At 53.1% G+C, this 25,146-nt stretch overlaps 2 protein-coding genes across 3 annotated transcripts; both read left to right on the top strand.

The window, feature by feature from the left end:
• The first annotated feature begins 442 nt into the window (after positions 1–442).
• On the top strand, positions 443–4,020 carry COMMD3 (COMM domain containing 3). Of its 2 annotated transcripts, none has more exons than XM_059818270.1 (8): positions 443–575; positions 1,480–1,591; positions 1,696–1,759; positions 1,861–1,895; positions 2,205–2,265; positions 2,351–2,407; positions 2,501–2,560; positions 3,622–4,020. In XM_059818270.1, exons 1-8 carry the CDS (start codon positions 443–445, stop codon positions 3,679–3,681), a joined length of 582 nt encoding a protein of 193 aa, XP_059674253.1. In that variant the 3' UTR covers positions 3,682–4,020. The 2 variants fall into 2 exon arrangements, with proteins under 2 accessions (XP_059674253.1, XP_059674251.1); XM_059818268.1 differs by having other exon boundaries at positions 443–582; positions 1,463–1,591.
• Positions 4,021–6,120: 2,100 nt separating this feature from the next.
• Positions 6,121–16,516, top strand: BMI1 (BMI1 proto-oncogene, polycomb ring finger). The gene is made up of 10 exons (XM_059818271.1): positions 6,121–6,214; positions 11,307–11,440; positions 11,851–11,947; positions 12,663–12,718; positions 12,841–12,891; positions 13,156–13,264; positions 13,355–13,400; positions 13,953–14,051; positions 14,485–14,565; positions 14,654–16,516. Exons 2-10 carry the CDS (start codon positions 11,329–11,331, stop codon positions 14,981–14,983), a joined length of 981 nt encoding a protein of 326 aa, XP_059674254.1. The 5' UTR covers positions 6,121–6,214; positions 11,307–11,328; the 3' UTR covers positions 14,984–16,516.
• Positions 16,517–25,146: the final 8,630 nt, after the last annotated feature.

The raw sequence follows: 25,146 nt of genomic DNA, 5'->3' as shown, positions 1-25,146 counted from the left end.
GGACTTCAAAGCTTCACACCAATATATGCACTTTAAAGATGTATTGAGATAGAAGCACTTTTAAGATTTATTAAGAAATAACAGCACTGACGAGCTAAATACGCCCCAATAAACCCATGCTGTGCCAGGCGCCGCATCCTTCCCCAAATTCGGTCAGAAACAGCATCACCCCCCACTGCAAACCCCAAGGACCAAGGGGGGATGCATCCCGCCACCCGCGCACAAGACTCGCGTGGGCAGGACAGCGGCGTGGGGCGGGGGGGGGGGGGGGGAGCGGGAGGAGGCGCCGCTCGCCGAGGGCTCCGCCGGAGCCCTCGGCGAGCGGCGCCTCCTCCCGCTCCCCCCCGCCCCCCCCCGCCCCACGCCGGGCGGCTCCGCCTCGTCGCGGCGATCAGCTGCGCGCGCGTCACGTGGGTGCGTGTCGAAGGTCACGGCGCCCACAATGGAGCTGTCGGCGTACGCGCAGGGCGGGTGGCGGCTGCTGGGCGACCCCCGCCGCTTCCCCCGCCGTCCTTACGCCGCTCTCCTCCGCGCCGCTTTCCGCAGCCTCCTCGATCACCCCCATGCCGGTTTGGGTAAGGCGTGGGGAGAGGCGGCGTGGGGGCGGTGTGGGCCGCGCTGCTCCGCGGAGCGCGCAAGCGGGCGCCGTGCTCCTTCCTCCAGCGTCTCCACGCGCGTGTCCGCGTGTATACACGCGTGTCCGCGCTGCATTGGCCGGTGTCCACACACAGACACACGCAGCGGCTCCCATCCGGAGTGTCGCCCATGGGCGGCTCCGGGGTGCCGCTGCGCGGGCTGTCATCGCTAGTGCGCGCCTGCTTAATTAAAGCGGAATCCTGTGGAAAATGGGGGGGAGGGGCGGCCCGGGACGGGGTGCCCCGCACGTTCGTGTCCGCGTGGCAGGGCAAGGAGGCGGTTTTCCCCGGCCGCTCCGCTGCGACCGTGTTTTTTGCGAGCGTGGACCCTTCCTGTGGCAACCCCGGCGTGAGGGTGTACGGTCGTCCAGTTGCTGCTGTGGTATTGATGACACCGCCGCCGCCGCCGCGCACGGAGGAAGCCGGCGGTGCCGGACGGAGCGGCGGGCAGCCCCGGTCCCCGCCTGGCCGGTGGCTCCGGCTCCGCTCCTCGCCTTCGGCGACTGGCTTCCGAGAAGCGCGGACGGGGCTTAGAGAGGAAATTGAGGTTTTCCTTTTTTTTTCCTCTCCCCGCTTTTTTTTAATGGGAAGGAGATGGGGAGGCGACGGGGCGTGCATCCCGGACAGCCCCGCCTGGCACGGCTTTCGCCAGCCAGTGCGTCGGCCCCTCTCCTCCTCCTCACATCTTGCCTCCTTGCTCCGTCCTTTCGCTCTAAAACGCCAAATGTGTTTCATTTTGAAGTTTTTGTGGGAAAGATACCGTTCAAAGGGCGAGCAGCAGCTCTTGGTACCGTGTGCTTGGATTTGGCACGTAAGTGTGTCATCAGTAATTCATTTATTTTAGACGATCCAGACCTGAAAGATATTGACCCTACGGTGTTAAAACATTGCCATGCTGCGGCTGCGACGTGTATTCTGGAGGCAGGAAAGCAGAAAGCCGACATATCTGCTATAAGGTACTCATACTTTGAAGGTACCCCATTTCTCTAGCAGTTGTTACTTTAAGCTGTACTGCTGAGTTAATGTTAACAAAAAACTAATAAATTCTTTTTCCCTGTAGCACGTGTCTAGAAGACTGTAAACTGGATAAAGAGCGAATAGAACAATTTTGCACCGAATATCAGGTTTTTAAACCAATTGTAACTTATTTATGTTTTCTTTCTCTCATAGGAATTTATTGAACCTAGCAACTATTTTTTTCTTTTTTTTTTTTTTCCCCCTCCAGAAAAACAAGGATGCATTGGAAATCCTATTGGGAAGGTAGGTCAGTTGGTCAGCACGGATATATAGTTTCAGTTACAGCTACTTTGAAACTGTCCTGGAAAACACCTATGCATACTTTAGGTGATTAAAGTAAGAAATTCCATTTAAAAAAAAAAAAAAAAAGTACATTTTTAACAAACTTTAGAATGTTGAAACTTTTTTTTCCTCCTTTTGGAATTCTAAAGAAACTTTCTGAACTCTTCAAGAAGCATTACAAGATCATGAAAAAGTTCTTTATTGATCGACAGCTTGAGAAAATGATGTTTCCTTTTAGCGCAGGGAACTTGTAACTGTTGTGTCTTTCAGCATAGGCAGATCTCCTCTCCATATAACTGATGTGTCTTGGCGCTTGGAATATCAGATCAAGGTAATTTTAACACATCAAGGTGTTTCTTTAGTCTGTTTCAGTGCTGAGACCTGACTTTTTTCTATGCTCTTTGTTTTTAATTTAGAGCAATCAGCTTCATAAAACTTACCAGCCTTCCTACTTGGTGACCTTAAATGTAGAGGTACTGTATTCCCAGCACCCTCAGAGGAAAAAATGCAATTTCACGATAATTTTCTTAATAAAACAGGCATTGTTGGGTGTTTCTTTTCTTCAGAACAGTGATTCAGGAGCACACCCAGATGTTAGTTTTAGTTGCACGATGGAGCAACTACAGGTACTTCTTTCCTTCATCATTGTTTCTATGCTTGGCTGCAGTTGTGGATGTAAATGTTTTTAAAAACTTGCCAATCAAAATGCAGTCATATATACTATTATTAAAAAAAAAATAATCCAGGACTGAGAGGGTAGGGGAGAACCTTCTATAAAAATTACCCGATTGTAGTTTTCCTGTCTTCTCAAATAAAGTTGCAAAGTAACTGATTTTAGTTGCATGGGGAATGTTTTACATACGTGCATAAATATTTTGTCTGGTTTTATAACTATTTTTTTAATATATATATATGGGAGGAAATACATCATTTTTCTGGAATTCTGATTTCCTGTGCTTTAGAGAAATTATTAAGCTGGTTCAATGATTTAAATGTGTCATGATTAGAAATAAAGAACAAACTGAAGGCTCTTCAGTGGTGTTAATGACATGTAAGAAATGTACTGAAACAAACGTTGATCTTTGTTTAGCGATTTAAATGTGTAACTGAACAATAGAGGTATTGTAATGCTTGAAAGTGACCAAACTGTGGAGGACTGGGAAGAGGGGTTGGGGGGAGAAAGAAAGCAAGATATTAAAACTTCAGGTTTACACTTCTGCTTTTTTAATGTGTCTCCAAAGTTGTCCTTTTCTTACTAATGAGTGTTTTTAATCGGTTTGCTGACTTAGTTAAATCTGACGTGCTTTGGCTGGAGAATGGTCCTAGTACAAAATTGCAGTCAAAATATTTTCAATATTTTAGAAATGTATATAGTACTTCAAAGCCTAGAGCAAATGTCAGCGTTAGCCATCGTAACGATACCGATAAAATCTACGTGTTAAGAGTAGTGATCTATTTTAGTAGATAATGTATGTTAAAAAGTGTTTTCCTTCAATTCCCACCTTTCTTACTGCACTGTAAAATAGGGAGCTATTTAATTACTTGCTGACGTTGTTCATCAGTTGCAACATTTTCTTTGTGGTATAAAGTGCTGGTTTCCCTTGCCTCTATGTATAAAAAAATACTATGTGCCTCTAGCTGACCTTTTAAAAATATGTTTATTCTAAGATGGCATTTCATCTCTTAGGATTTAGTTGGAAAGCTAAAAGATGCTGCAAAAAGTCTAGAAAGAGCGACTCAGATGTGATTGAAGGAAGGTGTCAGCCTGCTGAGCTGAAGTACTCTCATTCCTAAGCCGGTCTTCTAAATGACAAATGTCTTTCATCTCTTGATGCAAAGTGTTCTCTTTTTTTTTTTTTTTTTTTTTTTAAGTCCTGGGGTGTGATTTAAGTGAAATAACTGTTTTTTGACCACACTCGCTATTCCTTGCTCGTGTTGGTTTTTTTTTTAATTAACTCTTGTTAAGTATTTGCTTAACTGTCATGTCTTCAAAGCATTCTTTCTATTTTATTTTGTGCATTTTTAGAATTGTCACTGATTATTTTTCTCTGAGATCTAATAAAGTTTATTCGCGCCTGTTCTGCAATTTCTGTGGGTGAATTAGCTGTACCTAAAAGTAAGGTGCCAAGTGTTAGATCAGCTCCATGAGGCGAAAATCCCTTCCTCCCGTGCCGCTGCTGCGGCGCGCTTGCTAAATTGCCCACCGCGCTTTGTTGTTTCACTCCGAATGATTTTACATCTTCTGCAAGAGTAAAGGTTGGTCCCGGCGCGGGAGGCAAGAAGGACTTCCATTTAATTTTATGGAGCCGGGGCCCCTCACGGAGAGCCGCGAGCCGCGGAGCTGAGCGGAGCCGGGTGTCGGCTCCGGCTCGACGGCGTCTCCCCTCTCGCGGTGCCGCTCCGCGCCCGCCGTCGGGGCCGCTTGCCCTCCTCTCCCGCTCGCCCTGGCCCGCCCCGGCTCCGGTGGCCGCCGCGGAGCCGCTCCTCGCCCGCCGCGCCGCGGAGCCCGCCCGCCGCACCTGCCGCGGAAGACAGCGGCCCCGCGGAGGAAGCGCGGCGGAGGGGCCCTCGCCGCGGCACCCGGCGCAGAGCCCGGCGCTTCCCTCCCCGCTCCTCCGCGCCCGGGCTGCGGGCGGCGGTTCGTCCTCGGCGGCGGCGAGCGCCCGCGAGGCTTTCTGCGCTTCCCGCCCGCCCGCTCCGCCGGCGGCGGCAGCGCCCGGCGCGCCCCGTCCCCTCCGCGGGGCGGGGAACACCGCGGCTGTCCGCGACACCCGCTCCCGCCACCGCTCGGCGGGCGCCGGCGCGGGCTGGGGCCCGGGGCCGCCGCTCTGGGCGGGAAAGCGTCGGCGCGGGCCCCGAGGGGACGTGTCGCCCCGACGCCGGCGGTCCCGCGCAGCCCCGGCGGGGCGAGGGGTGCGTCCCGCGGCCGCGGGCGGGCGGAGGGCAGCGGGCACAAGGCGGCGGGGGCGCGAGGCCGCGGCGTGGTTCCCCGCGGGGGACTCGCTCCGTGGCGGGACGGGGCGTGCGGGGCGGCCGGCGGTGTCGGGGGCCGCGGGTGGGAGCGCGCAACAAGTGCGCGGAGGCAGGCGAGGGCTGCGAGGGAAGAAGGGGGACGGGCGGCGTGGGGGGCCGGCGGGCGTGCGGGCAGGGGGGCTGCGGCGCGGGGAGGATGGAGAGGGCAGCGCCGCGCAGGGCAGGGCGGGGGCCGCAGCTCGCGGGGTGGCCGGGGCGGGGGGGGGGGGAGCCGGTTCTTGGGACGGGGGGTGGCGGGGGGTCGGGCGCTCGGAGGGGCGCGGAGCCGGGCGGCAGCTCGGAGGGGAGCGGGGCGCGGGCGGAAAGTGGCGAGCGGAGGGGCTGAACGGGAGCGGCGGCGCTGGCGGAGGGAGCGCGGGGAAGGCGACGTCGGGCTGTTGCGGGCGGGGGTAGGCGGGCGGGAGCCGCGGAGCGGGAGCGGGGCCGGGGGTCGGGGCGGGCGGCGAGGAAAAGGAGGCATCGGCGGCGCGCGGGCGAGCGAGCGAGCGCGTGCAGGGCCGGGGGGAGGGGAAGGGGGGAGGGAGGGGAGGGGGCGGCGGGCGGGGGAGGGGAGGGGGGAGGCGGAGGGGGAGGAGGCGGCCGGGTTGCGGGATTGGGTCACGGGGAGGCTGCCGGGCCCCGGCGGCAGCGCCGCTAATTCCCAGGCCGCCCTTAAGGAATGAGGCGCCCCACGTGACGCTGGCGGGGCGGGCGAACTCCGAGCCATTTTGGGGACGGTGTCAGTTTCCACTGTGTGCCTTCAGCGTTGCATTCTTCCCTCCTCCGCCCTCCTCCCGCCCGCCCGCCCGCCCGCCCTCCTTCCCTCCCCGGGTCCCCGCCACCAACTATGAAATAACAACAACAATAATACTCGTAATAATAATAATAATAATAAAAAAAGGAACGCGAGCGAGGCCGCGAGGCGGAGCGGGGGGCAGAGGGAGAGACAATGGGCTGGTGGAGAGAGGACCCATCCGGACCGGGGAGACTTTGCGCTCCCAGCGCCTGAGCCGCCCGGGCGGCGAACTCGGAGGGAGAGCGAGGGAGCGAGAAGGGCCGGTGGACGAGAGGAGACAACCCGGGTGTTTTGTAACTAAAATGAGCGGAGCGCAGCGGCGGCGGCGGCAATAAGCTTATTGCAATTGACAGCGTCTGCAGTTCATTTCAAGATGGCCGCTTGGCTCACATTCATTTTCTGCTGAACGACTTTTAACTTTCATTGTCTTTTTTGGCCGCTCCGATCAGCGCCCACCGGCTCCGCTTTCCGGGTACGTATGAAGCGAGGTGTCGCCTTACCAAGGGCGGGGGGCGAAGGGGGCTCGGCGGCGGTTTTCGGCCGGTTTGGGGGCTGCAAAGGGGAGCCTAGGTGTCCCCCGAGCTCTCCGTATGGGAAAAGCGCTGACAGGCTGCTCCAGCCACACACACACACATATAGACACGCAGCAGCAGCAGCAGCAGCAGCAGCAGCCTGTGCACTCGCTCGCGTTACGCACCCACATTTGCAAATTTTAGTTCCCTGCTTTCTCCAGACGCCCCCTAAAACCTTTCTGTGCACATGGCCCCCGAGGAGAATATTTATATTTCCAGACCGTGCTGCCAGCCCGGCCTGAGCGCCCTTTGTTTAAAGGCAGATTTTGATTAAACAGGGACGTTCGTGAAATCTGGAGCTGCCTGGGTCAAGTGATTTCAGTCCTCCCAGAAAGAAATGTGTCTGGGGGAGGCTAAAATGTCAGATAACGCACCCATTTTATAGAGACAGAGCCAGCGGGGGGTAGCGATCCTCCTGGAGGGGTTGTTAGGCGTCGGGGCACCCAGCAGAAAATGTTATTAACTTAAGTTGGACAAGTACTTGTGTGAAATTGGATGGGTTGTAAGATGGCGGTTCCCAGTTGTTTCCAATGCCTCCTCTTACATTTCTGCTCTAAATGCTGAAGTCTGGGGGTTTGTGCCTGCTGGGAGGGGAAAGGGGTGGCCAACACCGAGAAATAACTTTTTTGGGGAGGGGGGGAGGATAGCAGTTCGGCTGCGATCTCGGGGAGCTGGGGCGTGCGGTTTGCTGGAGCCTTTGGAGCAAAGGTGATGTGTCTGTGGGACGCAGGTTTGTTGGTTTTTTTTTTTTTTTTAAATTTCTTTTCACCGATTGGTATGGGTTTTTTTTCTCCTGAGCCCGCGAGGGGTAAATTTACATTAAATCCTTTGTCAGATCTTAGAGATGTCACGGGTGGGCTCCTCGTGCTGCTGATGGGCAGCACTGGAAAGTTGCTGGTGTATGTTTTTGTAATTGTATGGCCTTGGCAATGTATAACGCGGGATGTTTCTCTGTGTTCACTGTAAAAATTTGCAAATAATCAGGTAAAAATAAGCAGGAAAATCGCATTTCTCTGAACGTGAGATAGTCACTTTTCAGCCTCCAGAAACTTTGATTCCCTCCTCCACTCTCCAGAAGAGTTGAGGAAAACCTGGGCGTGTGTGCCCATTTGCAAGCTTGGCGTTAAAAGGCTTTTTTGCGTAGTCCGTAGTGGTCAGAGCAACTGATTTGATGGGACTGTCCCAGAGACCAGGGAGATTCTGGAAATACAGTCCAGCAAAACTACTTTGAGTGACTCTGTGCAGTGCGTCCTGGAAACTGAGACAGACTTGTGTTGCAGTTTGCCACAGACACGGAGGGCTGACCTACCTGATCGCTCACATAGTACAAAATTAACATTTTCGTGTATTTTTTAAGTAGACGGATAGTGTCCTTCACCTAGTTCCAGGGAGGCGATTTAAAGGATTGGGGTCCTTTGGCACTCTGTTGCCAGTATTCAGGTCTTTCCTCGCTGCAGCGAGCTGGGCAGAGATATTTGAGCTCCGTGTGCCTTCTCTGAAAGAAGCACCGTCCCTCCTTTAGAACATACGTGGCCATTCTGAAGCGAAAGAGTAATAACAGGCTCGATAGTAAAAGTGGCTCTGACTGATAATAGGTGAAGATGTAGAATGACGGCTGGTTTATTCCTGATGAGAGAGTTTTCCGAGAGGAGACGGGTGCAAAGTACACAAACCTACCCGAGCGATGCTTCCATTTTTTTATGTATGTATTTTCTGTTAGAGACCTGTCGAGGAAGGTTTGATAGCTTATTGCCTTTACAGATTTTTAATAGTGTAGCTGATTCTCAGCAGGAGAATGCACTTCTGTTTTTCTTCATTTTGACATAACCCGTTTAAGGCCTCTAAATAATCAATTGGCTGGCAGTGTTTACTTCTAGCGAGTATTATCTCCGTATATTTTACGTGTGGTCGTTCCGTGTGTCAAGGTGTAAATATATATATTGTCCTGGTTAAGAGGCTGTTTGTATTGACTGGGTGAAGCGTTGGTGTTCGGCGTGCTATCAGCAGGAGCAGAAAAAAGTCTGATAGGGTTTCCCTCGTACCAAAATATTAAGCTCAGGCTGCTGTAGTAAAACGTGCTGCCTTCGTGTAACATGCCCGCAGGCACAGACACGCGTGTGCGTGTGCCTGTACGGGTGGCTTTTGGGGAGAAGTTAGGTGCCGGGTTCAGCTCACTGGAGAAGAGAACTGATTTCAAAGATAGCTCATAGCACGTTGAAAATGTGCTAACTTTGGGCAATAAATAAACCGCGTTTAGGGGTTGCTTCGACAAAACAGGTTTCACGGTTGAATTTAATCCCCCTCCATTGAGGAAGGGGCTACGCCTGCGTGAAATAAACGCGTTAATGTCTTGAAAGGTTTGTCCCAGTCTGTCAGGGCTGGGAAGGAATTCTCGGTCAGCCGGCTTGCGTGACCTCGGTCACTGCTGGGGGTTTTGGTACAGATATTTATGAATTATAAGGTAGTGACTTGAACAAATAAAACACAGAACCGTGAAGGCAGCCTGTCCATGTCTGAGTACCTAAAGGGACCTCAGAGTCGCCGGCTTCCAGGCGCTGGACTCCGCAGAGAGGAGTGCAGAAGCCCGGGCTCTGCCTTTTCTGGGGAAAGCAAACCCTCGGCATCAGTTTGAAAGTACGAAGCGGAGGGTCAGGGACCCTGGAAGCGACATTTCAACGGCAGTACAATGCAGCGGGGGTCTTGCTTTCCCGCGCGGGGCTAGGAACAGCTTTGGGGACCTGGTCTCGCTTGGTGCTTCTCGCACTTCGCTTTTCTGTGTGTGGCCGGCTGTGGTCTGGCGCTGGGGAGTTTTATCTGCTGCTCACTCGAGGGCTCTCCTGCAGCAACCAGAGAAGTTTCCTGGCTAGGGTCGCTCGTTGGCGCTGTGCACACTTTTTGAGGAATATTGTACCGCTGTCCTGGGCAGTTTGGCCGAAATTCAAAGCTTTTGGAAAGCTTGGTGTGTTGTCTTTTTTTTTCGCTGCCTAACATCGAAGTTTGCGAGTGGCTGGGGAGAGCTTCATATCTTGAGACTTCTCCAGCTCGCACGGTGCTGCAGTGAGAGGTGGCTCGCAAGCTCTGTCTCGGGAAGAGGGGGGACCAAGGATAGGAGCTGGTGTGCTGGGAGCACTGAGGCGGGGAAATGAATAGCTTGCACTAGAGCAACGTTGTTACGTTACATTTTTCAGGATCGGGTTGACAGAAAGTAATTTACTCTGCAATTGCCGTGGCTGACAGGGTTTTTTTCCCCCGCTGTACTTTCCCCCTTACCTCTTATTCCCTCTCATATTAAGTAGTATGTGTGCATCTAACGTTGGTGCCAGTGCATCCGATGGGGGTTTATGGGTTTCAGACTGTGAAAATGACATTTGTTTTTCACTCTTGTCGCTGCATTGTGTTGACAAGGTGTTGATTTAGCTTTAGGGATGATCTGGTCACATGGTCCTTCGCATGTTGTCACTAATGTACCGTTTAAAGTCGGTTTGGGTTCCGTTCCCCCCCCCCTCCCCGGTGTGCTTTATTCCTGAAAAAGGGGGTTGTTTAAGGATCCGGAGACTTGTTTTCTCCTGTCCAAACACCTTACCCTGGTGCTGCAAATCTCTTTCCATCTCTTGCAAAACTTCGCACCGCGCTCGCTTCGTCCGCGGGAGGTTTTTCAAACGAGAGTCAAAAGAGGGGGGGAAGGAAAGAAAGAGAGAGAGAAAGAGTCGGGGGGGTGGAGAGAAAGGAAGGAAGGAGAGAAAGGAGGAAAGGGGAGAAGGGGGAGAGAGGATGCCGGCGGCGCGGCGCGGGAGCCGGGGCTCGGCACCCGCCGGCGTTGCGGGGGCTTGGTCCCCGGGAGCGCGGCGCGGCTCGGCTCGGCTCGGCGGAGGGAGGGAGGGAGCGGAGGGGGAGAGGAGCGATCTCAGACCAGCTCCTCGCACCGAGTCGACGTGGAGAGAGGCCCCTGAGAGGATCCGAAATGGCCGAGGCTCGGGAGGAGCCTCTGACGCTCGCCTCCGCAGGGCTGAGACCCCAAAGCCCGTCTCAGCCCTGCGCCCGGAGCCGCCCCCGCCGCCCGGGCTGCCCCGCACCGCGCCCCGACACCCTCCGGGCTGCGGCACCCCGACCCCGCCCGGGCCGCCCCCCCTCCCCTCCCGCCCTCCCCCTCCCCGCCTTCCCCCTCCCCTCCCCTCCCAACCGTGCTCCCAGACCCCCGCGGGCTCCTCGGCTCCTCCACCCCCTCCGCCAGCCCCCGGGCCCCGCGTCCCACCCCCTGGCCCGGCTCGGCTCGGCCCGGCCCGCCCCCCCCCTCCCCGGCCGCCCCCCCGCCCGGCTCTCGTGTGTTCCCAGCGGTGGCAGGATGCCAAGTGTAAGTGTAAGTTGCTATAGCAACCCCCTCGGAGAGCGGAGCAGATCCGGATCGGCACCGAGCAGCAGCGGCAGCCGCCCGGACCCCCCTCGCGGGCCGGCCCCGCCGCCCCGGTGCCCGGCCCCGCTCCGAGGTGCGTGTCCCCCCCCGTCCCTCCCCCCGCCGCCCCTCCCCGCTCTCCGGAAATGCCAGGGCAGCCGCACCGGGAGGCGCTGGTTCCCCTTTGTGCTGCTCGCCGGCAGCCCGGTGCCCGGCCGTGTCCCCCCGGAGCGCCCCGCCGCACCGCCGCCGAGCCGCCCGGGGAGCCCGAGCCGGCCGGTGCCCCGCCGCGCCGCGGGGAGAGCCCGTGCCCGCCGGGGAGCGGCGCGGTGGGTGCCGCGGAGCGACCGCGCCTCCGCGGGGCTGCGCCCAGGCCGGCCCGCTGCGGTGCCGGGTGGTGCGGGGACGCCCCGCCGGCCTCGGGACCGGCCCTCGCCCGCTGCCCGGCCCCGCGCCGCTGCCGCCGCCTTCCGCGCTTTATCTCCCCTTGCGCCGGGGGATGCGGCTGCACGGGGGAAGGGGACGCGCCGGATCTCGGCACCTGGGACGCCGCCGCGCTCGTCCCCGCTGATCGGTCCTCTCTGTGTGTGTGTGTCTTCCAGAGCCGCCCCTCGCCACGCCAAAATGCACCGAACAACCAGAATCAAAATAACCGAGCTAAACCCCCATCTCATGTGCGTGCTCTGCGGCGGGTACTTCATTGATGCAACAACCATCATAGAGTGCCTCCACTCCTGTAAGTACGACCGGGCGCTCCGCGTTGTTCCCCCGCCGCTTCCCACCTTTCCCGGCATCCCGGGAACACACACACACAAAAAAAAAACCCCAACCCCAAACCCCCCGAGGTGCTCGGGACCGCCGCCCCTCCGCCTCCCCGGCGGGCTGGGAAATAGGTGGCCCGGCCGCGGTGCAGTTTTTCTGACGACGGCCCTACGGTCTTTGTTAAAGTAATAATATATGTACTCTAAGCGTCTCCTTTTCATGGTAATTGCAGCTTATTTGGGTATTTGTTTAGCTTAAGCAGCGCGCTGCTGACAATGGACGATTTGCTCTAGCTTGCATAGTTTAGAAAATCGCACCTCTATCTATGCATATCTGAGCGTCACCTACGACCATCACTAAAAGGCTTTCGTGTTTGACTTACAGTCTGTAAGACCTGTATCGTGCGTTACTTGGAGACCAGCAAGTATTGTCCTATCTGTGATGTCCAAGTTCACAAAACTCGACCGCTTTTGAATATAAGGTAGGAGAAAGACGCGATGCGCACCCTGCATCTCCTACTTCACTTTGTATGGGGAGACCAGCAGTGATCGTCTCGATGTTATCTCTTCGTCTGCGATTTAAATCTGAAAGGACTTGTCAATTTAGAAGCTAACTCGCGTGGATGCTCTCTCTTTGGCGTTTTGTCATTGGTTGAAATTGAAGATTTCTCTGGGTGCGAGACGGAAAGTTTTTGTTGGTCTATTTTTACAATGCCTCTTCCCTCTGTCCCATTCTCATGTGCACCATCCCGACAGTTCCTACCTCCACTTTCTGTTTCTCCCAGACATGCTTCACTCTAGCCATAGCTTCTAGTCATGAAAACTCCTCCTGAAACTTTCCAAGCTAAGAGGCAAAAGCCTTTAACGCATGCTTGTCCTGTCAGAAATCTTTTTCTTGTCAGCGTTACTTTTTGCTCTCTTTATTTCCTAGGGGGGACATGTAGTTTTTAGGCCTTCCTTCAGTCCGAGAGAATTATTTTTCAGTTGTGGTAGCACAGATGAGCTTTGTTTTATAGCGGTATTTGGAGCAGTGTTAGTTTGATTACAAGGTTTTCTAAGTTAACTTTTTATGACTAGCCTCCCACTTTGTAGAAGATGCCTCACTGTAGTGAAAGATTATAAATGAGGAGCTGACGCTGGGATGAAAATATCAATTCATCTGCTTAATTTTATGTTTTGGGGTTGTTCTTTTTTCAGGTCAGATAAAACTCTCCAAGATATTGTATACAAGCTAGTACCAGGCCTTTTCAAAAGTAAGTAGTTAAATCGTTTTTTTCCCTAAGAGCCGAAAAACAGAACCAGAGCTGCTATCCTGTATCAAAACCAGGAGTTGCAGAGTAAATACTAAAAGAGAAATATATGCTTTTCCATCTAGATGAAATGAAAAGAAGAAGGGATTTTTATGCTGCTCATCCGTCGGCTGATGGTAAAAGCTTCTTGTTCTCAACTTTAATAAATGTAACGTTGACCTAGATGCTTTGCTGTTTCCTTTCTAACTTAGAAATTATGTATTACTGTGACAGAATTTTAAGAAGTAAATTCAGCATAATAAAGGTTTATTGTTTTAACAGTTAGGTGCCTTTAATTTATAATCTTACTGTGGAGATTTTTTTTTTTCTTGTTACTGAGAATTGCCATTCTTCCTGATTTGAATTTCAAAATGTAAATTATTGTGGAAATTTCTGCGCAGCTGCCAATGGCTCTAATGAAGACAGGGGAGAAGTGGCTGACGAAGACAAAAGAATTATAACAGACGACGAGATAATAAGCTTATCCATTGAATTCTTTGACCAGAATAGGCAAGTTACAGAATGGCAATATTTTATGTTTACCTGACTGGTAGAAGCTATATTTATTATTTATTGTAATTATTTCATTTCTTCTCACAGACTGGAACGAAAAGGAAATAAGGAGAAAGAAAAATCAAAGGAAGAGGTAAATAACTTTTCCTTACTCTAGAGGAAATGTAACACACGCAAACATCTTTGGGGCAGGTTTGTAACTGAAAAAAATACATAGATGCATGTATCTAGAACAAAAGAAGCATAACTGCTATTATGGCGCTAGCTACAGAAGAGGTCAAACATCTTCATACAGCTATATACGTAAACACCTTTTTAAAATAAAAAATATCTGCAGTGTTACTTTTGAAGTGGAATCTGATTTTTTGGTCAGATTCTGCAGTAAATTATTTATTTATAAATTTTAAAAATCACTATGTAATACATCTATATTCTAAAAAGGGATTTACTGTGAGATAAAAATCTTTATGTACAAAATTAGTTGCATTTTTTTATTACTTATTCTGGAACTGTAATTTACCACTTACTTCTGTTGTTCCTCATAAGGCAGCACAAATAGTTATATTATAATTATTAATTTAATAAAGTTCATTTTTAAAAAAATTAAAATGTTAGAATACAACTTTGCTGGAAGTAATTGCTTGTTCTCAGTAGACTTTTTTTTTTTTTTTTACTATGCCATCAGGTGAATGACAAAAGATACTTACGCTGCCCAGCGGCAATGACAGTGATGCATCTAAGAAAGTTCCTGCGGAGTAAAATGGATATACCTAACACTTTCCAGGTACCTATGGGGAAAGAGTAATTTTTTTCAAACTCAGTCTTGCTATTCTAAGCCTGCTAATGCTGCTTAGCACTCATTTTCTCACTACAGCCAGTTCCAGCAAGTGCTAACTGCCGAATATTCCTGGTGTGTGCAATACATTGATGGGATTATGAATGGTTTTTTTTTAAATATCTATCCGCAGAGTTTGGTGACATTCTGTAGTTTTTTAATGCTGTAAATATCGAGGTATCAAGAAATTGCTCCATAAGGTATTTAAAACATGTCTAATAGATATGAAAATTCCCTATTCCCTGCTGGTTTTGGTATAGCTTTTTTTTCCAATTTCCTGGTGTATATGGCAGCGGGGCTACTTTCATTCACCTCAGAGCTATCACACGCTAGGGGTAAATGCCTGGATGCTCCTTAATGCAAGGATTCGTATCTTGAGCAGATCGATGTGATGTATGAAGAGGAGCCTCTGAAGGACTACTACACCCTAATGGATATTGCCTACATCTATACCTGGAGGCGGGTGAGTATCTCCAGCGTGCCTCCTCCTGGTGGGGTGAGGGTCGTGGCCCGGGGAGTGCTCTTACCAGGGTCTCCCCTTTGCCTTGCAGAATGGGCCTCTCCCCCTGAAATACCGGGTCCGACCTACTTGCAAGAGGATGAAGATCAGTCACCAGAGGGAAGGCTTGAATAATAGCGGGGAGCTGGAAAGTGACTCTGGGAGCGACAAGGCGAGCAGCCCGGCGGGAGGCATCCCCTCCACCTCCTCCTGTTTGCCCAGCCCCAGCACGCCGGTCCAGTCTCCTCACCCCCAGTTCCCCCACATCTCCAGCACCATGAACGGCACCAGCAGCAGCCCCAGCAGTAACCACCAGTCCTCCTTTACCAACAGAGCGCGGAAAACGTCAATAAATGGCTCCTCGGCCACTTCATCTGGTTGACGGCCAACCAGGCTACCGCCCCCCGCCCCTCCTTTATATAGATCTCTCCATGCCATTACAGCTTTATAGATGCTAATCCATGTGACTATCGTCCAATTGCTTTCTTTTGTAGTGACACTGAACTTGGCTATAAAAGGCGGACTAGGTGACATTCAGGATGGACGTTAATGGAAACGCAAGATTGAAATGTAAATTGTTTTCAGAGGACTGGGAAGCAAACAAAAGTTACACCTTCACCTGTTCTGAGTGATGCGGAGTTGTTTCAGTCCCCACCATCTGGACTCGGGAGTCTACAGAAGTCGATACAAATCCTGGGAAGTAGTTTGTTAATCCAGACTAACTCCTCCATTGCGTTCTCTTCGATTGTTATTGTTCTTATGCTGTTTTGTGAACCTGTAGAAAGCAAGTGCTTTTTCATCTTGAAATCCAACAAAATGGAAAGAATATGCATAGAATAATGCATATATGTAGCCATGTCACTGTGAATAACAATTTTTGCGTATTAGCCATTTTGATTCTTATGTTGCATCTTTTACTTCTCTGTTGCTGCGCAGAACCGATCAAAAGAAACGTAAACTTCAGTTTTACAATCTGTATGCCTAAAAGCGGGTATTACCGTTTTATTTACTGACTTGTTTAAATGATTCGCTTTTGTAAGAATCAGATGGCATTATGCTTATTGTACAATGCCATATTGGTATATGACATAACAGGAAACAGTATTGTATGATATATTTATAAATACTATAAAGAAAATATTGTGTTTCATGCACTCATGATATGGTTGTTAAATTTCTAAACTGGTTCGACCCTTGCAGATGCCGTCTGTTTGAGCTTTGCTCATACTGCAAGAACCGTTTTGCGTGTGAGAGCTACAGTATTGGGAAAGCACATTCAAGTCTCTGATAACCTGGAGGCAGTTGGCAATCTTAAAAGGATTTTACTGGCTTTGTCTTTTTTTCTGAGTGATATGTTTGTACTTTACCAAATGTTGAAGTGATGCAGTGAAGAAAAAAAAAAGTTAAGGGACGTGGAAGTCTTTGACCTGTTTGATTACCTTTTTATTATTTGGCGTGGTGGGATTGTGTTTTTAAAAGCACATGGAATCATTATAGAAGCCATAAACTATTTGGTATAAATTTTAAGGAACCAGCAAGTTGCTGGATGAAGGCATTTTATCTAAATTTTGTTTTAATATATATGTATATGGTACAGTACTAACTTCATTAAAATTTAACAGGTACTTTAATATTTCCAATAAATTGTGGAGAATGCCTCCTCTTTAATGGCCTGCAAATAGGTGCATTTTATTAGAGGCTTCTAAGGGTATTATTTTTTCCAGTAGAAGGAACTTTTCCACCATAAAATACGAACAGCCCAGAACACTTTTCAGTTTGTGCTTTGCTTTGGTCGAACTTCGTGTGTGTTCATCACCCATCAGTTATACATTTGTGAGGGTGTTTATTCTATATGGATATTGTTTCATGTTTGTACGGGAAAATTGTAGTTAAACATTTCATTGTCTCCAGTCTGCAAAAGAAGCACAATTCTATTGCTTTGTCTTGCTTATAGTCATTAAATCATTACTTTTGCATATAAATTGCTGTTACTTGTCCTGCTTGTTTTTATAGACCAGGTGATTGCAAATCCTCCACAAGGTTATTGCTTATTGATGTATAATGTCTTGTTAAACAAGAGTTGATATTTTTTCCTGTAGTAAACATGTACAGTTCAATTTCAACAGTAAAAACTTCAGTTTTATATACACAAATAACTTTCATTTATAGCTGATCAAAGAAATAAACAAATAAAAGGGATAATTCACTGAAAAATAGCAAATGACCTCTGTTGATAATGTGGTGGTGTAAGGAGAAACATCTTGTTCTCATTGGCAGTCTTTCTGGGTGTACAAAAGATTTTAGTGACCGGAACAGCAGCGTACTAAAATAACAACAACAACAAAAAGCCTAGAAATCGCCATGATTTGTTTTGGTTGCCTGCCTCGAAAACATTTGCTGTTTTTATTTGACCCCAAATTATTCTTGAAAATAAGCAAATGGTGTATTCTCACATCCCAGTCAGGCAGAGCTTTTACCTCCTCTCTGTTCCAACCTAGCCCACGTTAAACTGCTCTGGCTGGGAAGGGAAGAACAGGATTTTTGTGTTGGCGAGCGCCAGGTTCCGCCTGTGCTGCTCTGGATTACTTTTTAAAGCCTCAGTGGAACTAAATACGTTTTAATGTAAAGGTATCTCTCCCTGCGACCGAGTGTCTGTCTTGACACGATTCCCTCAACTATAGGAGTTAATCACACGGTACCGGTTGAACTAATTCACCCCAAGACCAGCACTGAACCTGCGGCAGAGGGTTGTACACTGATCAAATTGCGCTTATTTGTACTGGAAGTAGCTGATAATGACAAGTTTTAGCATCAAAACGGAACTATTCTCGGTCTTTGTAAAGTGTCCGTGAAGCACGAGGCGATGAAAGAGGAGTTGGATAATTCTCTCCGAGGTTTATTAAGCTCTTACAGCACTTTCGACGTCTCCCAATTTGACATCTCCCGTCTGAAGAAGAACAAACGTTTTCAGTAGCTCTCTTGCCGAGCTGCAGGAGCCGCCGAGGATGTTTGTGCTGCCATGTGAAACTTTTGTTTTGCTGCTGGCCCTAGGCAGATGGCACTGCGATGCGTATATATTGCTAAGCACAATTGGGAGGACGATCAAAGATAGCATCTTGATGTTCTACTTGCGAAGCTGCTGTGTCAACCTCCCCGGTTTCACAATGTTTTTATTTGCAGCTGCATAGCGAACGGGTTTCCTCACAAATGTAGGCAAACCCTCCCTGTTTGGAAAGAAATCTCAGCTCGGTATATGTAAGAAGAATCTTTTCATTACCCGACGTTGCGTTTATGTAGATCGAGGGATAAAGCCGAAGGCTGTTGCGTTTTTCTGAGCTTGTTCAGCAAGCAATCTGATCAAAGGCAGAGGCAGGGGCGGTGTGTGCCCGCTGGAAAATGACCTTTTTCTGCCTTCGTCCGACCAAATTTTCCGCCCTGGTTCAGCCGCCTGCAGCTCCAAGCAGCGCTTTTGTGCCCGGCCGGAACGGGGGATAGGCGGTGACGATCCAGCCCCGGGGAAAGCGAGGGAGAGGGCGCATGAGGAGCTCCACAGGCTTCTGGAGAAGACGGGCAGAATCAGGGAGAAGGAATGCAGAAATAGGCAGAAAGAGGAGCACGACGAGCTCGCTAAGCCGAGCTGTTTGTCCCCCAGCACCTAGCATTGCTCAAAACAACCTGCGCCGCTGCCTTTCAGCAGGCCGGTGCCGGCGGGCGGGCACCGCCGAGAAACTCCCGAGCACCGGTAGCGTCCGGCGGGCAGGAGAGGAGAGCGCAAGGCGGCTCCCGCCGCGGCGCCGGGGGCCCGGGCAGCACCGGAGGCGGCTGCGGGGAACTCCACTCGAAGACGACGGTCTCGACTTTCTGATAATGGAGGGGGCACTGAAACCGAAGGCGGAGGCAGAGCAAGCGGCAGGCGTCCTTCCAGCTGAAGCGGTGCTTTCGGTCCTTTCCCCGCCACGGCTCCCGAGGACGTACCGCTCGCCACCTCCTCCGCCGTACGGCTGCCCGAGGAGCCACTCGTTTCGCTGGGGATTTTCAAAGCGCGGCCAAAGCGAGTCCTGCCGGGGCCGGTACCGGGACGAAGCCTCCTCCCTCCCACCTCCGCCACCCCCGCGCCTCCTTCCTTCTTCGCCGCGGCCCCGGACCGCCCGTCCCTTCGCCCCGCTGGCAGAGCGCTGTGCTCCTGCCTTCCAGACATCACTTCTGGACTGCTCATCTCTCACCACGCAGGAACTCCTGCAGTTCCGATCTTTGCCACCAAACCGGTTCACGAGGATCGGGTTGTCTCGCCGTGCCCGGCTCCGGTTTCCAGCCCCGGCGCGGGGCGGGCGGCGGCAGCGGCCCCCGCCGCCAGGTACCGCAGCGGGCGGCGGGTGGCTGCGGCCCCGGCGAGCACCTTGCGCCCTCCCAATTTAACTATGGTGAAATGCTGAGACAATGTTCAGTCAGATAAGTGTTTCCTGTTTCCGTTGTTAATTTTTAACGTTCTTGCTTCTACTCTGGGTACTTGAAACGGATTTCCTTTATTTTACTATAAGCAGTTTCTTTTTCACGTTTTCTGCCTGTCTCCTACCACGAGGACGCCTTGAGAAGAACCTGCTCTCCCGTCCGAAGGGCTGCGGGTCTCCGCTTTCCGCAGTTGGGAGCCGCTGCCCCGCTCCGAGAGCTCCAAGCCACGGTTGCTTTGTGCGTTATTAATTCGAGAATCGCAAGAGGATTCAGGCAGCAAGGATCTCTTCCCAGCTCCGCTCCTTCCCTCCCTTTCCCCGCCACTAACAGAGGAGCCCCACCAGGACAGCAGGATGGCTGCTACAGCCCGGTGGGGACCGGGACGACGTTTGGTCTCCCCGCCTTTGGGGATGGGATATTTGTGTTTAACAGTGGCGATGTGGGCTGGAAAAAAAAAAGTCGGTAACGGGTAAAGCACGAAGGACACGTAATTCCCATGGCAAAGGCAGGTTTTCCCTGCCGGGGGCGGGCAGGGAGAAGGACTTCCATCCCCGCTCGCTGCCGCGGGGCCGCGGGCGCGCCGGGCAGGACAGCGGCGGCCGCGGAAAGGCCGCGAGCGGCGGTGCCGGAGGCGGGCGCTGCCTCAGGGGTGCGAGGAGCCCGCGGGCCTCCCCGCCGCGCCGCCGCCGGGGCGTGCGGCCGCCGCCTCCCCCGGGCCGCGGAAGGCTCGGCGGGGAGCTGCGGTACGACTGCGCTTCGCCCCGCGCCGCCTCCGCCGGCGGGGACGCGGCTCCCCGAGCCGGCGCGGAAACGTGGCGCTCGGCCCCGCCGGTGCCACGGACAAGGCCTGGCCCCCGCCGGCTGCCCCCGCCGGCTGCCCCGCCACCGGGCGGGCCGGGCCGGCTCCGCGCCCCCCGCCGCCGCCCGGGCAGAGGCCATCTTGCGCCTGCGCAGCTCTCCCGCCTCGCGCCCGCGGAACTTCCCCCGCGCGCCGCCAGATTCGAACGGGGCGCGCGGGGGGCGGCGTGCGGGGGCTCCCCTGCGCGCTCCGCGCTGCCCCGCGCAGCGCCGCGCTGCCCGGCGCCGCCGCGGAGGGCTGCCCGCTCAGCCTCCGCCGGCGCGGGTGGCCGCTGCGCGATGCGGTGCCCCGCTTCGCCGCCGGGCCGGGCCGGGGAGAGGCGGGCACGCCCGGCGGGCAGCACACCCGTCCGCAGCCGCCCTCCGCCGGGGCGGAGCGGAGCGGCCGCAGCCCCCGCACCGCCCTGCGCCCCCGCCTGCCCTTCGGGTGCTCCAGCGAGCCCGGGTATTTGGGGATGTGCCTGCCGGGAAGGGGGCACCGGGACGTGGCTTTCCGGCATCCCGCGGCCGGCTGCGGGGCGCCGCCGTCCCGTGTTCCCGTCCGCCCTGCCGCAGGGGGCCGGCGTCCCTCCGAGGCCGGCCGGCCCCAGCCCTCCCCAGGGCACGGCGGGGCCCCGGGGCGCCCCGACCTCCCCCAGAGAGGGAGGGGGCCGCGGTAGCCATTTGGCGCCTGTATTTTCGTGGCACGCAGCTGAATATCGCACCTCGTCTAGAGAGACAAAGGGCTGTACGTTCCCCATCGCCAGCAAGGGCAGATGCTCTCCCCGCTCCCCGCGCCGATGCTCTCAACGGAGCGGCGGGGGATATTCCCCAGGGAGCGGCCGGGTGAGATCTCCCCGGTGGCAGGGAGGCACTTTTCCAATAGCAGCGGCAGCCGGCAGCCCTTCCCCCTCCGCGCCCGCCGCCGGGCTCCGCGCCGCCGGTGTCTCTCGCATGCCGCATCCCCGGCGGAGGAGGCCGAGGCCGGGAGGCGCCGCCCCGCATCCCGGGGCCTCCGCTGAGCGCGGACCTCGCGGGCACCTCTGCCAGCACTGGCATTTCTCGCTCCTCCCTCCGCATGTGCGGGGGATGCTGGAGAGGCGCCTCCTCGACGAGGCACTTTCTGATCTGTGCGACAGCATCGTGCCGAGGATCCTGCGGCTGTTGGAGGCCTCCGAATGGGTTGATCCTAAAAAAAGAAAAGAAGCAAACAAAAATTCCCCCACCCCAAAACAACCCCACATACACAACCCCAAAAACTTTAAATAGGAAACGCGAAAAAAAAAAACACCGAACAAACCAAAACCCAACCAAAACCAAAACCAAACACCCCCAAAAACAACGCAAAAAGGGTGCTGCAAGGGAAGGTGTTGGCATGGCCAAGGTGCAGGGGTGCTGTGTGAGGTAGCTGTCGCTGCGCGGGGTGCGGAGCCTGTGCACAGCCCCCCGCGGGTTCCCCGCGCCGGCAGCCCGCGAGCCGGAGCTGGGCTGCGCGGGGCGCGGAGCCGCGGCTCCGCCCCGGCCACCGGGTGCTCCGGTGCAGCCGGTGGGGACGCGTCCCATCCGGAGGAACGGGAGTTGGATTTCCAGGCTGGGTGGGCTGGTTGCGGAGGGCGAAGGGCTGCGGCTGGAGACCCGGGGGACACGGCGCTGCTGCTCCGCGGGCTGGGGCGCGGGCCCCGGGCAGGCGGGCGCGCAGGGAGAGCCCCCGGGCACCGAGGAGCTGGCAGCAGGGGGGACCGGCGGAGGCGAGGCAGGCGCTCAGCTCCGAGAAGGATGCCTACAAGAAACGAGCTGCCATTTTGTCTCTTTTAACTGGGTTGCCTTTCCCCTCTCCTGCAGCGCAGTCCGCGGCGCTGGCAGCAGTGGCTCCCCCTGCCCTGCCCCTCCCTCGGCCGCCCTCCGGGGAGGCAGCCCGGGGCTGCACGGGAGGTCCCCTCGGGAAAGCGCCCACCAGCCCCAGCCTCCCCAGCCCCAGCGTTTTCCTTGCCACCTCCGCCCTAGGTGCTCGGGGTTTGCAGGCTGTTCAGCTGATTTGTTGCTAATAGCAACCACACGACAGCGATTTGCAGCCTTTTCTGCTGCTGGTGCCTCTCGTTACACCTTCTTCTGCAGAGCGGGATATCGTCGTTTGGCTGCTGCGTGTCCCCACCCCTCTAACCACAGCAGCCGGGGACAATGATGGGGCGGGAGGACGGGGCGTCCGCGGGGCGAGCGGCGAGCTTCGCCGGGCATCGCGCAAATTTGGTCTTTCCAGATCAAGAGCTAAATACTGGCCAGCCAACGCGCCCCGCCGCAGCCGCGCAGGCTCCGCGCAGTTGGCATTGTCTGGGAGCATTGTGTGAGCTGCCAGCGCCCGCAGTCCTACCGGCGCGGGGGGGAGAAGCGCTGCTGGGTTTACATATGTAGATGCGGGCAGCGTTCAGCGCCAAGCCGACACACACCCTCCCCCGGAGCAACAGACACAAAGGAAGACCTCATTCCTTTCAAGTCCCCAGAATAAATTAAGCTCCGGCTTTCAGTTTTGGAACGTCCCAAAAATATTTGTCTTTTTTTTTTTTTTTTTTTTTTTAAATAATGGCACTGCACAAGCGCTGGCGGTTCCGCAGGAAACCAGAGGTGTAACCATATGCACGTGGTAAAAAGGGCTCAGCCCAACCAGCTAATATTTCCTGGTCCCATCCGGCAAGCCAACCTGAAATGTTTTGCCCTTTTCCAGTGTATTTATCCCTTATAATTTTTGTTCTGTCTTTGCCTAGTGCAATGGCGACGCACCAATCTCCACTAGACAAATCTATACCATTCACAGGTTTACGGTTCCAAATGCCTGTTGAAATGCCAGCGTTGCCTTCATAGGTAAGGAAAAAGGAGAAGTCCTTTTTCTAGTGCGTTTGAAGTGCCTCGACGTTTCTGTCTTCGCCTCACAGAACTAATTTACTCTATAGGAAGGTCTCACAAATTAAACACACTATCAAAAATCCGGAGAGGGGACCCCAGAATATTGTGAGTTGCTGGAGCCCCGAGCCAAAGCTCAAGGAAAAAGAGAGGGGACTCTCCACTGCTACAGTCCCTCTGACAGAGTTTTTGCTAAAGTCAGGTCATGGCAAAGCCCAATTTAAATTTGAAAATTAAATTCTTCAAGGATTCAAATATTACATTTTAGTAGAGGCTATACACGGAGGTGGAGATCTCTCGCTCAGCACACTCTCTTCGGGAGACCACTTCGGTTTCCTACATCCCATTCACTCCCACTAACCTTTCCACGCATAACCTCCCCGCTTTTGGAAGCCCAGCGCTGTCAACTCGGATCCGCGGGAGCGAGCAGAGGAGTTTGCGCGTTGCTCTTCCCACCAAACTCGCTCAGTCATGCAAGCACGGGATTTAAAACCTCATTTCTCTAACACTGTAAATATCTGCCCAAAGCATTGAGCAATTTGCCAGGCGTGTAGCAAGCGGAGGAGACACTCCAGAGGCAGATCGGGCTGGCCCGCAGCCCCGGCGGGCTGTCCCGGGGGGCATCCCGCAGCCGGTGGGGAAGCCGCCACACCGAGACCTGGGAAGACCTCACCTTTTAATGAGCGCCGCGCAGTTTCAAGCCGCAGAGGAGCAGCCACGGCTTGGCCAGCCGCCGCACCGCGGGGCATGAGCCGTCGGGGGGCAGCGAGTCCGGCCCTGGACCTGCCACCCAGCGCCCTTCGAGCCGGGGGGGGACCTGCGGAGGACCCGGCTGCTCCCACGCGGGGCTGAGCCACCTGTTGCTTCGCACCCGCGGCGACGGGACCAAGCCGGGAAAGCCCGTGGGAAGCCCCCCCCCCGCACCCCTCAGCCCCCCAAAAAACTGCAGGAGCAATTTCGCCCTTCACCGGCTCGGGGAAAATGGTGCTTCCCTGCCCCGTTACGGGCGTATTTCCGAATGAATCAAAGGCTGAGAACAAAGAACACCCACCAGAAAGCGAATGCACTTTATTAATTTGGGTAATTGTTGCCTATTCCCCTGGTCTCCGGTTTGATTTTTAAGCTGACGTGTGCAGTATCACAGTCGTTACTAACGCCATCCGCCTAAGGATACAGGTTTCCTACTAATGAGCACCCCAGCAGCAGGCAATGAAGTCTCACAACTACGTCATTTCCATAAATGACTTTCCGTCTTCAGTACTTTTGCGAGAACCGGTGACATTTCCGTAGACCGCATTTGCGTGGTGTTTATTCCTCATTATTATTATTAACCATGTGAACAGACTCTCAGTATCAAGCAACGAAATGTAACAGCAAGTTTTGGAGGTACTCAGGGTGCGTTTTGTTGTTTCACTTATCCGAACATTGGACTTAATTAGACAGATAAATCAATTTATCTGTAATCGACACATCTGCTTTTTAAGAAAAAAAAATCTCTGGAAGTAATTCATCACCGTTTGTTTATTTTTTTAATTTAACTTAAGAACAGAAATTAGTATAAAGAAATGTGTTTAACAGCTGTTCCCTTCTCAAGTACACATGGTGATAATTTCCCAAAATATTTTCTGTGGCAAACGACCTTCTCACCAATCTGATTTAATTTGTCTCATTTATTTGTAAAGAACAGCACATCGCCTGTTTTGTTTGTTTGCTTTAAGAGAGATTTTTTCCGCATTAAACACTCATGGAAACACGTGGCTCATTTTAGACCATGATATTGTTCACGTTAGCCCACCTCTTTTCAGCTGAGTAAACCTAGAGATGGTTTATTAAAATTAGACGTCTTTCTTACACTTTTTCGAACTTTTAAAATGCGGCTGAAGTAACTTCAGCCTTTCAACTTTAAGGTATGAGACAAAACTTTATACTACCTATGAAATAATACGTTTGTATAGTGTCAGTCATCTGATTTTGTACATTTAAAGCTCTGCAGAACAAAATACCAGCCTACGAAATCCTGTAGCCACGGTGCGTTAGAGGGTGGCTACAGGAAGGGGCATTTTTTATGGAATGGTTTGACTCTGGTTTTCTGCTGCGGATGGCAATTTCACTTGGCGCAGCCTGATCGATAGCAGAGCTAACCACTAACTTCGTTCACAAATGTCCCGCGTCTTGAGAGTCGCCCTCAAAACATGCTGGAGGAGATGCAGAGTCTATTTCCATTCAAATCCTGACAACCCTGATTTCATTTTGCAGTCCCACCGTTTGCATTAGTTGCTGTAAAGACCTCCAAGGCTGTGTTTGCTCATGGATGCAACCATGCTCTGGCCGACCGGTCATGAAGACAATTATTATTCGGTAATA

The sequence above is a fragment of the Gavia stellata genome, chromosome 6, assembly GCF_030936135.1.
Source record: "Gavia stellata isolate bGavSte3 chromosome 6, bGavSte3.hap2, whole genome shotgun sequence".
Taxonomy (NCBI): domain Eukaryota; kingdom Metazoa; phylum Chordata; class Aves; order Gaviiformes; family Gaviidae; genus Gavia; species Gavia stellata.
This window is presented reverse-complemented; position numbering and strand designations above follow the sequence as displayed.

Coding starts and splice junctions, on each gene's coding strand:
- COMMD3 (XM_059818268.1), top strand. CDS start 443: ATGGAGCTGTCGGCGTACGCGCAGGGCGGGTGGCGGCTGCTGGGCGAC. Junction 583..1,462: donor CATGCCGGTTTGGGTAAGGC/GTGGGGAGAGGC, acceptor GTGTGTCATCAG/TAATTCATTTATTTTAGACG. Junction 1,896..2,204: donor TTGGAAATCCTATTGGGAAG/GTAGGTCAGTTG, acceptor TGTGTCTTTCAG/CATAGGCAGATCTCCTCTCC.
- BMI1 (XM_059818271.1), top strand. CDS start 11,329: ATGCACCGAACAACCAGAATCAAAATAACCGAGCTAAACCCCCATCTC. Junction 12,892..13,155: donor TGCTCATCCGTCGGCTGATG/GTAAAAGCTTCT, acceptor ATTTCTGCGCAG/CTGCCAATGGCTCTAATGAA. Junction 14,566..14,653: donor ACATCTATACCTGGAGGCGG/GTGAGTATCTCC, acceptor TTTGCCTTGCAG/AATGGGCCTCTCCCCCTGAA.